The 12,776-nt window shown below is 34.0% G+C and overlaps 1 protein-coding gene across 8 annotated transcripts in view; it reads right to left on the bottom strand.

The window, feature by feature from the left end:
- Positions 1 to 12,776, bottom strand: part of USP53 (ubiquitin specific peptidase 53) — a 79,681-nt gene that overhangs the window by 22,695 nt on the left and 44,210 nt on the right. For 6 of the 8 annotated variants that reach the window (XM_002815091.6, XM_063723619.1, XM_054554408.2 and 3 more), the window contains 6 exons: positions 9,833 to 9,938; positions 9,093 to 9,239; positions 7,838 to 7,987; positions 2,202 to 2,364; positions 1,576 to 1,728; positions 160 to 306 (listed from right to left, as the gene is read on the bottom strand). In XM_002815091.6, coding sequence (XP_002815137.3) covers positions 160 to 306; positions 1,576 to 1,728; positions 2,202 to 2,364; positions 7,838 to 7,987; positions 9,093 to 9,239; positions 9,833 to 9,938 — 866 coding nt within the window. The remainder of the gene's footprint in view (positions 1 to 159; positions 307 to 1,575; positions 1,729 to 2,201; positions 2,365 to 7,837; positions 7,988 to 9,092; positions 9,240 to 9,832; positions 9,939 to 12,776) is intronic. The other 2 variants (XM_054554407.2, XM_063723618.1) reach the window with 1 other exon arrangement.

Below are 12,776 nucleotides of genomic sequence, written 5' to 3'. Positions count from 1 at the left end.
ATATATTTCTATGAGATATAGATATATATATTTAACTTATATATTTATGTATTTTTAATATAATTTAACATATACAGAAATTAAAGTTATAAAATTCAGTTTTAAAATAAGATTTCTAGAAGCTCCTTTTAAAATCAATAGTACAAGATCTTAACTTACCTCTATGTCGTCCTAAATCTTTTCTTTGTCCCTTCTCTAAATCTTTCCTTTGTGAAGAAAGTAAGTTTTTCTGTTCAATAGCTTTCAGAGCACATTCTCTGGAAATGTCTTTTATCTTTTCCCTTTGATCAATGTGACTTAACTTAGCTGTAAAAGAAATCATTCTTACTAGGATACAGATCATTTTTCAAATTGCCCAATAAAAATAAAAATTGATCTATATAAAAATGTTAAGATATATTTAAAAAGAGCATAGATACGTAGATATATAGTATACAATGGTATTTTTATGATTAAAAACTAGATGTGATTTTTCTTGACACTGGAGATGCATGTTGTCTTTTAAAACTCCTTGTATAGCCCCTAAAACAAGTATAAAAAAAGAAAGAGATCTGCCATTAAAATAATAAGAGCTAAAGGTAACTGAATGGTCACTATTTGCCAGGTGTCTTACTCATTTACTTCTTTGAGGTACAATTATTGTCTCTATTTTGGGTAAGTAAACTGAGGCAGAGAGAAATTAGAAATTTGCCCAGGTTCAGAAGTTTCTAAGTCTAGAACCAGGAATATGAACCCAAGTTGTCTGGTTCCAATGCTTCTATTCTTACACACATATATACTATTTCTGGGCTTAAAACTAGGTGTCTTTTGAAAAACATAAAATGTTTTAATCTAAGAATATCAATAATCTGTGAAAGGAAAAGAGAAACAGCTTCATTAAGAATTTTTAAAAAGCCTTTATTATAGTTTTTTGTGGATAACTGTTAATTCTCAATCTTACTACCCTTGATTAAATGAGTTACTTTTATGATTACACATTATTTCATTAATATATTTAAAGGTTGCTTACAAAATCATCCTGAACATCCACACAAGAGTTATATGTATTTCTAAACTGTAATGGTACACAGTATTGTGAGGTCTCATTTTGGACCCAAGTTACAGAAACTGGCTCGTGAAAATCAGTTATAGGATAACAGTAACAAGACAGAGTTGAATAAAAACGAGGTTAAGAACAAACTACAGCAATAGTAACTTTGAACTGCTGTTGCATTCACTACCAGTAAATTTAATTTTGGCATTTAGGCCAATTTACTAACTCATGTTTTTCTGCTCCAAGCTGATAATTAACTCCTTGAAGGAAATGCCACATTATTGCTTTATTTGGTAACTGTCCAGATTGCCTCAGGCCTACCACAGTCTGAGTGCATGAAGAAACTCAAACAACTCATGGAATCAAACTGGTCAGGTAAAACTACAGCTCTCAGAGAAATGCATAAATCAAAAGACGAATTTTGTTATCTATTTGTTATTATCTTTTCATAGCCAAGGAAAGCTAGGTAAGCATCCTCTGATAAGTGAAGAAAGGAGGACACTCACTGGGAACTATGTAAAAATGACAATTTAAACACATACCTGGTCCTTTCCCTGCACCTGTGTGACTGTGGCTCCGATTAGATGATGAAATACTATCAGTTGGAAATTTCTGATTTTCTCTCTGCTTTGCCTGATCACCAAATCCATTTTCTTTTAAATTATCTGACTTATGAATTACAGGCTTTTCACATCCTTAAAAAGAAAAGCAAAAATGTATCATTCCTTTCCATCCCATGAGAAGAGATGTTTGAATCATTTTTTTCAGATTATTTTTAACTGTAAAAAAAGTTACTTAAAACTTAAGAGGATTGACATCATTTAAGAATTTCGAAATGCTTTATAATGCATCCAAAAATGACCTAGCTGTTTCAGACTTTTCCAGTTTACTAAATCACTTAAAATGTACTTCTAGAAAGAGCTACTAATGAAGCCTCTTCTGTGATTGTGTGACCATAATAGTGGGTAACTCCTGAAGGTGCTTCTGAGGCCACCGATGAGAAAAGGTTCATTCCAAAATACTAACAAAAATTACTAAAATTTCCTCAGCTCTATTGAAAGTCAAATTTGAAATTATCCTCTATATTCATTTTATATTCAGAGTATTAGTATTCCTAGTTGACTGTGATAATAGAAAAACATTGAGAATTTTTAAAAGAAAGAATTACCCATATTTGCTGCAACAGATTTGTAATGTGACCAGCTGATGACCTGCCTGAGTGCATCCTCAGTAGAAACTGCTGTGCCATCTGGGTTTGCGTAAAACAAAAGTAGTGGCTGAAAGTGGCATCGAATGCATTTGGAGACAACATCTTTCCATCTAGTTCCAATCTTTCAAAAAAACACAATGAATAAAGACAAAACAAAACCTTGTAATCAATGTGTTACATGAAAAGACAGAGACTCTGAGTTACTTTATATTTTTTAAAAATTTAGATATGCAGCTGCTAGTAGTTCAAGTATGTATCATATAATTAACTGTATTTAGTAACTAGTCTAAATAAAAATATTTTAAACATTATCATTTAAAAATTTGATGGGCAAAGATTATAAACATCAAGGTGATTAAATTTTAAAAAGCTTTCCAAATATGTGGTTGACTGACATTTGACAAAGACTTCAAGGCAATTCAATGGAGAAATATTAAGAGTCAGCTCAACAAATGGTGCTACAACTGGAGAAAAAGAACTTTTACTATGAGAAAAATAACTTTAACCTGACTTCATATAAAACAACAAAAAACAATTAACTCAGAATGGCTCACACAAAAACTAAAACTTACAGAAGAAAACAAAAGATAAAATCTTTGCAACCTTGGGGAAGGGCAGATTTCTTAGCATACCAAACCATAGAAGAAAAATATTTTTAAAATGGACTTAATCTAAATTAATTAATAACTTTTGCTCTTGGAAAGACACCATTAAGAAACTGAAAAAAAAGAAGCAACATACAGCTAATAAAGGACTGGTATGCAGAATAAAGAATTCCTACAACACATTAATAAGAAGATAATCCAATGCGAAATACTGGCAAAAAAATTGAACATTTCACCAAAAGAAAGATGTAAGAATGGTCAAACAAGCACATGAAAAGATGCTCAAAACATTACCAATCACAAGGGAAATGCAAATGAAAACCACAGTGAGATAATATTATACATACACGAGAAGGGCTAACATTAAAAAGAATACCAACACGAAGTGCTGCTGAGAATGTGGAACAACAGGAACTCTCATACATTGCTCTCATAGAATGCAAATTGGTATAACCACTTTGGAAATCAATTTGATAGTTTCTTGTAAAGTTAAACAGACACTTACCACACAACCCAGAAATCCCACTTCAAGGTATTATCTAACAGCAACAGAAAAAAATATGTTCACAAACAGATTACTCATACTTCAATAGGTAAACGGATAAATTGTTGTACAGCCATAAAACACACAATAAAAATAAAGTGTGAATCCAAACAACATGAATGAATCTTAAAGACAATATGCTAAAGGAAGGGAGGCAGATACACAGTAGTACATACTGTAAGAGACCATTTATATAAAATTGTAGAATGAGTGAAACTAATCTATAATGAGACCAGTGGTTTCCTCAGCCTGGGGTGGTGTGGGGAGTATGACAACAAAGAAGCCTGACAGAATTTTTCTAGCGTGATGGACATGTTCTGTGTACTGATTATGGTGGTTACATAGGTAAATACATTTATCAAAACTCCAACTGTACACTTAAAATGGGTGTATTTTAATGTTTGTGAACTATACCTCTATAAAATTGATTTAAAAGCAAAACAAAACCAACCAAACAAAAACACCACAAAGCATTCTAGAGTATTTTTGCAGGGAAGGGGACTTTTAAGAACAATTCTGATGAGCTTTTTTGAACTACACATATTCAGCTGTTTACCCCCTCACTGGGGATTCCAAGAGACTTGAGGAGTCCATTTGTTTTTTTTGTTGTTGTTGTTGTTGTTGTTTTGAGAAAAGGTCTCACAGTCGCCCAGGCTAGAGTTCAGTGGCACGGTCTCGGCTCACTGCAACCTCCACCTCCCAAGTTCAAGGGATTCTCATGACTCCATCTCCTGAGTAGCTGGGATTACAGGCATGTGCCACCACGCCTGGCTAATTTTGGTATTTTTAGTAGAGACAGAGTTTCACCATGTTGGCCAGGCTTTGTGGAGTCAATGTGAATATAAAATAAAAAACTTCACAGGGTGATTAATACACCCAGTTCTTCCTCCAAATTTTGAACAATTTAAACTACGTAAAAGCAAAGTAGAAGCTGCAAATGTTGTTACACATCGACTCAAGATGAAACTTAATAAACTCCTACATCGAAGTACTAAGTAATTCAAGCAAAGTGCTGATTTTAAATATAAATACCAAAAAATTTTAATAGCTGTATTGAGGTGTATTATATGAAGTAAAATTATCTAGTTACAGTGTACAAGTCAGTGAGTTTTGACAATACAATCGTGTAATCCTCACCCCAAAATCTTACCTTGTACCCCATTTTGCAGTCCCTGGAAATAAGTGATCTACCCTCCACACCTTTGTTTTTCCTTCTAGAATTTCATATAAATGGAATCATAGCATGTAGTCATTTATATCTCACTTCTTTCACTTAGCATAATGCTTCTGAGATTTGTTCACATTATTGCATGTATCAGTTCAATAGTTCAGTCCTTCTTGCTGAGTATTATATTCCACTGTATAGCTATACCACAATTTGTTCATCCATTCACCTACTGTTGACATTTGAGTCATTTCTAGTTTGGGCATTATGAAGAAAACTACTATGAACATTCAAGTACACGTTTTACGTGGACTTACATTTTCACAGGAGTGGATTTGCTGGGTTATATGGAAAATACATGTTTAAATTTATAAGAAACTGACAGTTTTGAAAGTGAATGTTCAATTTTGTGGTTCCATCAACCTCGTGTGAGAGATCTAGCTGTTCCTATCCTCACCAACTATTGGTCTTTTTAATTTTGGCCATCACAACAGGTGAGTACTACAATCTCATCATGAATTAAATTTGTATTTCCGTTGTGGCTAATGATGTACTGAATATCATTTCAAGGGCCATTCATGTATATTCATTGGTGAACTGTCAACATTTTTTGCTGATTTTTTAATTGGATTTTAAGAGTTGTTTCAATATTCTGGATACAGTCTTTATTAGATAAATGCTTCACAAATATTTTCTCTCAGTATATGGTTTGTCATTTTATTCTCCTAATAGTATCTTACTGAAGAACAAAAATTTTAACTTTCAATGAAGTCTAATTTACCAGCTATTTTTATGGTTCATGCTTATTAAATGTTATCTAAGAAATCCCTATATATAAATAGTAGTTTTACTATCCTTCCCTGATATTCCCATCTCAGTCATTTCTGGTCTGTTTTTATTAATTTTTCTTCAGGTTCTTTGAATATTTGGTAATTTTTTTATTGAATGCTATTTTGAAATGGCATATTGAATTTCATTGAACTTTGTAGTCTTGGGTATTGAATTTTGTTCTGTTATTTTAAAAGTGGGATTAGCTTTGAACTTTCAAGACTTTAAGCTTTGTTTGTTTGTTTGTTTGTTTTGAGACAGAGTCTCACTCTGTCACCAGGCTGAAGTGCAGTGGCGTGATCTTGGCTCACTGCAACCTCTGCCTCCTAGGTTCAAGCAATTCTCCTGCCTCAGCCTCCTGAGTAGCTGGGACTACAGGTGGGTGCCACTACGCTAAATTTTGTATTTTTAGTAGAGACGGAGTTTCACCATGTTGGACAGGATGCTCTTGATCTCTTGACCTCATGATCCGCCGACCTTGGCCTCCCAAAGTGCTGGGATTACAGGCATGAGCCCCTGTGCCCGGCCCGGCCTTGTTTTAAGCTTTTTAATATCAGGTCCAGAGGAATCTTCAGCCTAGGAATAACTTAGCCCCATTATCAAGGTAATACTTTTCTGAAGGCTCCAGCTAATGCCTACATGTTATATCATCTCTCCACTCTTTATGGTGGGGATACAAACTATTACTAACCTTGTATGATTTTTGAGAATTGTTTTACCTTTTGTTTTCCAGTGATGCTTCCCATCTCTCCCAACTAACCCCAAACGTGTGTGGGTTCACCCCTCACATGCACAAATCACAATTTAGCCAAAAATTCCAGGGAACCCTTCTGTCAATTTCCAGAACTTTTCCCATGTGCAGTTTTCTTTCTAGTATTCTGTCCTGCAAATTTTAGCCATCTAGGCCTCCCTGAACACCAGTTTCAGTCTCCAGAACTCAGTGACACTACTAGGCTTTGTTCGGGCTCCCACTGCCTGCACTGCAACCCAGAAACTACCTCTAGGCAGTAAGCAGGGGTAATTATAGAGCTGACCTCATTTGTTTCCCTTTTCTCTGTTCAACTGCATGTTGTTCAATGTCTTGAGTTGTTTCACCTATGTCCTAGTTTTAAACAGTGAAATGGCTATTTCTATAGCAGTTAATCCTTCATGGGTAGAATCAGAAGTCCACTAAATACCAAATATTTGAATTTGTATTGTCTTAATCACAGTGCTGATAAATGGCCTTTTCTTATATATTAATAAAATGGAACTAAATAGAATTCTACATCATTTGCTTATAACAACCAAAGAACTTGTATTTTTAAATGAGTTTACTACTTAATAAAGATTGCCAAAGCCAGTAAGCCTTGACAAGACCAATAGTTTTCAACTGCGCTATGTCTGAATTTCCCGTAGAACTTAAAATTTCAGATACCTGGCTTTACACCACTGAATCAAAACTTTAGGAATCCAGGAATATATGTTTTTTTAAAAGCTCCTCATGTGATTCCAATACTCCTTATTAAGAACTATTGTTCACTACTTTTCTAGACAATATTATTACTATTTGAGTAAATAAATTACAGTTGGCCCTTGAACAACACAGGTTTGAACTGCACAGGTTCACTTATATGTAAATTTTCTTCTGCCTCTGTCACCCAAGACAGCAAAAGCAATCTTCCTTTTCCTTCTCTTCAGTCTACTCAACGTGAAGACAGCAAGGATGAAGACCTTTATGATGATCCACTTCCACTTAGTGAGTGGTAAATATATTTTCGTTTGCTTATAATTTTCTAAGTAACTTTTTTTCTTGCTTACTTTACTGTAAGAGTACAGTATATAATATATAGAACATACAGAATATGTGTTAATTGACTGTTTATGTGTTTGGTAAGGCTGCCTGTCAATAGCAGGCTGTTGGCAGTTAAGTTTTGAGGCAGTTGAAAGTGGTATGTGGGTTTTCAACTGCACAGGGGCTTGGCACTCCTATGTTGTTCAAGGGTCAACTGTAATTACCAAAAGATATAACTGACATATCTATTTCCGTATTCCACACACAAAATTTGAAAAAATTGTCATAATAAAAATAAAGGCAAGCATATTTTCATCACTAGTTATACAAAACTACTGTGAATCATCCACAAAAAAGTAAATATAGCAAGTATGCATCAGGCAAAAAGGATCATCACTGACATACAGATCACTGATAGTTACATATTTGTATACTAATATTCATTAGTCTACTTATTATTATTCTGGAAATGGACTGGTTCAAAAGCTGGCTTCAAAATAAGCCAATTTCAAGAATAACAAAAGAAAGTTTGAACTTAATGATGCTATCATCATGTTCATTTATTACTATTTTACATAATAATTATATCATCCTTTTGACTATTAATATCAATATATCATTGATTAACAAAAAGTAAAAATCACAGTAATTATTTCAATTAAAGAAAGTGTCACTTACCTCTTTCACATTTGCATCATCAAAAAATACCCATTTGGAACTTTTGGTGTGAAATGCAAAGGCACAATAATGTTGGCTGGTGTAGCAGATCATACCAACAAGGTTAAGTTCACTATTTTTGGCATTTTCATCAGTAACTCTATAAAAAAGCTGTTTAAAAAAATTGGTAATGTACACTTAATACTAAATCTTTTGTAAAATGAGAAATAATTAGATGAATCATGTATTTGACACATAATGAAATATTTCTCATGCATACTGCCCCAATCTAATATTATATTATTACTTGAAGGCACCACTGACATCACATTGTTAACAGAATTACCACTTTTAATTCATTCATAAAACTTTAAGTCCAATAAAACGAATTCACTACAAATTAGTTTAGCAATAATAGAGTATCTCTAATGACACATGACTGACACTTTTCATAAAGAAATTCAAAATATGAGATAAATTCCACATTTCTGGTAATTCTTGACTGAATCACATATTTGAATGTTCATTAAACATATTATCTAAATATGTTTATTTAGATAATATAATTAGGTATTTATTTAGATAAACATATTATCTAAATATCCAAAACTTTAATTGTAACATGAACCAATTCAAAATATACCAAGAAAGTAATAAGCATATCAAGAGATCATGGCGGGGTGTGGTGGCTCATGCCTGTAATCCCAGCACTTTGGGAAGCCAAGGCAGGTGGATCTACTTGAGGCCAGGAGTTTGAGACCAGCCTGGCTAACATGGTGAAAGCCATCTCTACTAAAAATACAAAAAATTAGCTGGATATGGTGGTGCATGCCTGTAATCCCAGCTACTAGGGAGGCTGAAGCATGAAAATTGCTTGAGCCTGGGAGGCAGAGGTTGTAGTGAGCCAAGATTGTACCACTGCACTGCAGCCTGGGTGACAGAGCAAGACTCTGCCACAAAAAAAAAAAAGAAAAAAAAAAAAAGAGATCAGTGCTTTAGATGAATTTTAAATATTAAACCTTTCTAAGTTAACAATATTTATATTTACAATCATGGCCATACATAAAAAATCATCAATCATCATGATTTTACAGTGAAAGAAGCAAAAGTCATGAGACAGTTTAGTTTGTAATTGAAAGCCATTCCTAGTCTATGTAGTAAAGGCATTCCAGTTAGCCTGATTTGATTAAACTTGTCTTTATCAGATAAAACATCAGAATGATGTTTTAGAAGAATTTGAAAATAAAAGGGAAGGGAATGAAAATAGATAAGATACCCCAGGAAGATAAAGATGTGTTGCTAGATTCCGAACAACATCTTCGGTCAAGTCAGAATGCTCAGAGTCCCAGACTAAACCAATTGTAACAATCTCTGGGCAATTCATTAAAACACGGCGAATTTTTATTTTTTGGCCACAGTTACTCTACAGAAAAACATAAAAGTTTAAAATTATGAACACAGATAAACCAGGCAAAGCCTTACACAGTTTGTATTATATAATGACAATTTTAACACATATCTGCAATTTATTCAGTATACTAAAAATTGACTTCTAACAAGCTATTTGTCTTAATTATTGATTAAAAAAGAAGTTTATTTTAAATAAAAGTATTCTTTGATATTTCTGTAAATCTGTTAAAGTAAGAATTCAACCTAAAAAAAGCAGAAATAAAACCCTTGAAGTCAGTAACAAATATATTAGATGAGAAAAGAGTATCATTCATCATTCATCAAGTTTACTGAAAAGAAACTTTCTCTTTAATCAAATGACAAATTTCAGAACTTTGAAAAAATTTAATCAATATGTGCTACCTTCAAACCTTCACAAACTTAGGAGTTTTTAAACAAATTATGCTAAGATAAATGGTACACATGGTATAATCTAAAATAATATTTTTTAAAAATTCTTAAAGCTAATTCTATATATAGAATCAATATTTACATGATAATATCTGAATGCCTATTTTCAAATTTACAAAACAAGAAGCATACTAATATTCTCCAAACTATACTTACAGGACATTTCCTATAGTCATCTGTTGTATTTGCGGCTTGTAGCAATTCTGCAAACATTTCAGGTTTAAAGCGTTCATGCCTTTCCAACATTCTTTCAACTTCATTGCTACAAAAAAAGAAGCAATCCCAAATCTGGCCTATGAACTTAAAACCTTAATAAATTACACACGAAAAATATTGTCAGTTTAGATGTGCATCACTTTTTCTATCTAAAACATGACCATGACTGAAAAACTAACCATAAAGTACATTTCCATAAAGTGAAAAATTATTAAATTTGGCAAGTATATGACGAAAAAAATTAGCTCAAATAAAGAGAACAAAGTAACACAAAATTATATGTTTGGAACTAGATGAATGAGGCTAAGATGCTCTGTCTGGAGGTAATTCTAAGCAAATGTTTTATTTATACTATTACTTAATGAGTAGAAACTTAAGTTTAAACCCTACCCTAACAAGAACAACAAACTGTACGAAAGGCTCCCTCTCTGGCCCAAAGCTCCTAGAAGCAAAGTTATCAATTTCAGCTAGGAGAAGGTCCTTTGCTGATTAAATGCAGAAGTCACAACCAAAGATTTTAAAGCCAGACTTATTCCTTTTGTTCTTATTTTGAATATTACTCCCTTTTTTTTTTTTTTTTTTTTTTTTTTTGAGAAGGGGTCTCGCTCTATCGCACAGGCTGGAGTGCAATGGCGCAATCTTGGCTCACCGCAACCTCCACCTCCCAGGTTCAAGTGATTCTCATGCCTCAGCCTCTCGAGGAGGTGGGATTACAGGCACGTGCCACCACATCTGGCTAATTTTTGTATTTCTAGTAGAGATGGAGTTTCACCATGTTCCTCAGGCTGGTCTTGAACTCCTGACCTCAAGTGATCCAACCACCTTGGACTCCCAAAGTGCTGGGATTACAGGTGTGGGCCACTGCGCTCAGCCAGGATACTAATCATTTTATTAGAGCCCAGGCAGGCCTTTTAATACACTACAGGGTAACTGTGATACTTTTTATTCAACCTCCTTAAAATACATATTTTTACGTATCAGGGTATTAAGTAACTAATATGGTTTGGCTGTGTCCCCACCCAAATTTCATCTTGAATTGTAGCTCCCAAAATTCCTTCGTGTTGTGGGAGGGACCCAGCTGGAGACAACTGAATCATGGGGGCAGTTTCCCCCATACCGTTCTGGTGGTAGTGAATAAGTCTCACAAGATCTGATGGTTTCATAAGGAGAAACTCCTTTTGCTTGGCTCTCGTTCCCTTCTCTTGCCTGCCACCATGTAAGATGTGACTTTGCTCCTCCTTGCCTTCTGCCATGACTGTGAGGCCTACTTAGCCACATAGAACTGTGAGTCAATTAAACCTCTTTGTTTTATAAATTACCCAGTCTTGAGTATGTCTTTATTAGCAGCATGAGAACAGACTAATACTTAAACAACTATTTAAATATTTCCAAAAAGGAATGTAATGTAAGCTGAAACACTAACTAGTTTCCATTCTAGATGTTCTGATTGTACTTAACGGTAATATAAACTATTCTAGAGCTGGATATATTTTACAGTTCAATAGTTTAAATAATCTCCAAGTATTTGGTAACAACTAAATTTACCCATCCAAACACTTCAAGAGTACACTAGAAAGCCCTAAATCTGATAAGCTCATTCAAATTGCATATACTGCTTTTACAAAACTTACAGCATTAGAGTAGTGGTTAGCCAGAAAAATTTTGAAGTCAGACAGATCTGGGTTTCAATCTTAATTCATCCATTTACTAGATGAACCTCATTAAACCTATTTCTTCATCAACAAAATAGAATTTTGGTTAAGATTAAAAGTGACAACTTAACATAAAGCCTGGAATATGGTAAGCATTCAGTAACTGGTATTCAACACTGATCACCAATACAAATAAGGATATTATAATTAGAATTCAAAGCGTGCACTCCTGCAACTTGCAGTGTTTACCAAGCAGAGAATGATGGGGCTGTAATTCTTATTATCTAACATTCTGCCTCAGAACACTGTCATTTCATTCAAGAGTTTTAAAGTAGAATTAAAATTTTAGTTTTTAACTTATTGTCTGTCTTTGAACACCATCCTACTTTTCATAGAAATTTTTAAAAATGACTGACGACTGACTACAATTTGACTGAAGTTTAGGAATGTTTCTCTAAATCAGTGTTTTTTACTTGTCTGTAAATGTAAGAAAGATAGTAAACACACCCAAATAACGAAATTGTTATTATTCAATAATCTTTATGAAATAACGTTTTATACTCAATAAAGCCAGGAAGATAAATAATATCAAATGAATGAACATGATATTCACTTTGCACACTGACACAAATATTGGCAGCATTTATCAACTGTTGCACTAACATATTCTGACTGATAATTATTGATCCATATTATATATTTTGTATTAAAATGTATGTAAATGTTTATGATCTTACTCAATGTTTACCACATGCCAACTTTTTTGTTGTTGTTGTTGTTTTGTGAGACATAATCTTGCTCTATCACCCAGGCTGGAGTGCAGTGGCGCAATCTCGGCTCACTGCAACCTCCACCTCGCGGGATCAAGCCATTCTCTGCCTCAGCCTCCTGAGGAGCTGGGATTACAGGTGCCCGCCACCACACCCAGCTAATTTTTTATTTTTAGTAGAGACAGGGTTTCACCATGTTGGCCAGGCTGGTCTTGAACTCCTGACCTCAGGTGATCCACCTGCCTTGGCCTCCCAATGTGCTAGGATTACAGGCATGAGCCACTGCGCCCGGCCACATGCCAAATATTTATACTTTCAAATACCTGTTGGAAAATATTCAAAGAACATTATGTAAGGTCTAGGGATAACTTTTAGATCCTTAACTAGCTAATCTTTCATGGACAGAAAGGGAGAGAGGGAGTGGGCAGCTGAGCAGGCAAGCATGGCAAATTTTTTATTTAA

Source organism: Pongo abelii, chromosome 3, assembly GCF_028885655.2.
Source record: "Pongo abelii isolate AG06213 chromosome 3, NHGRI_mPonAbe1-v2.0_pri, whole genome shotgun sequence".
Classification (NCBI taxonomy): domain Eukaryota; kingdom Metazoa; phylum Chordata; class Mammalia; order Primates; family Hominidae; genus Pongo; species Pongo abelii.
Note: the sequence above shows the minus strand (reverse complement) of the source record. Positions and strands in the feature narration are given on the sequence as shown.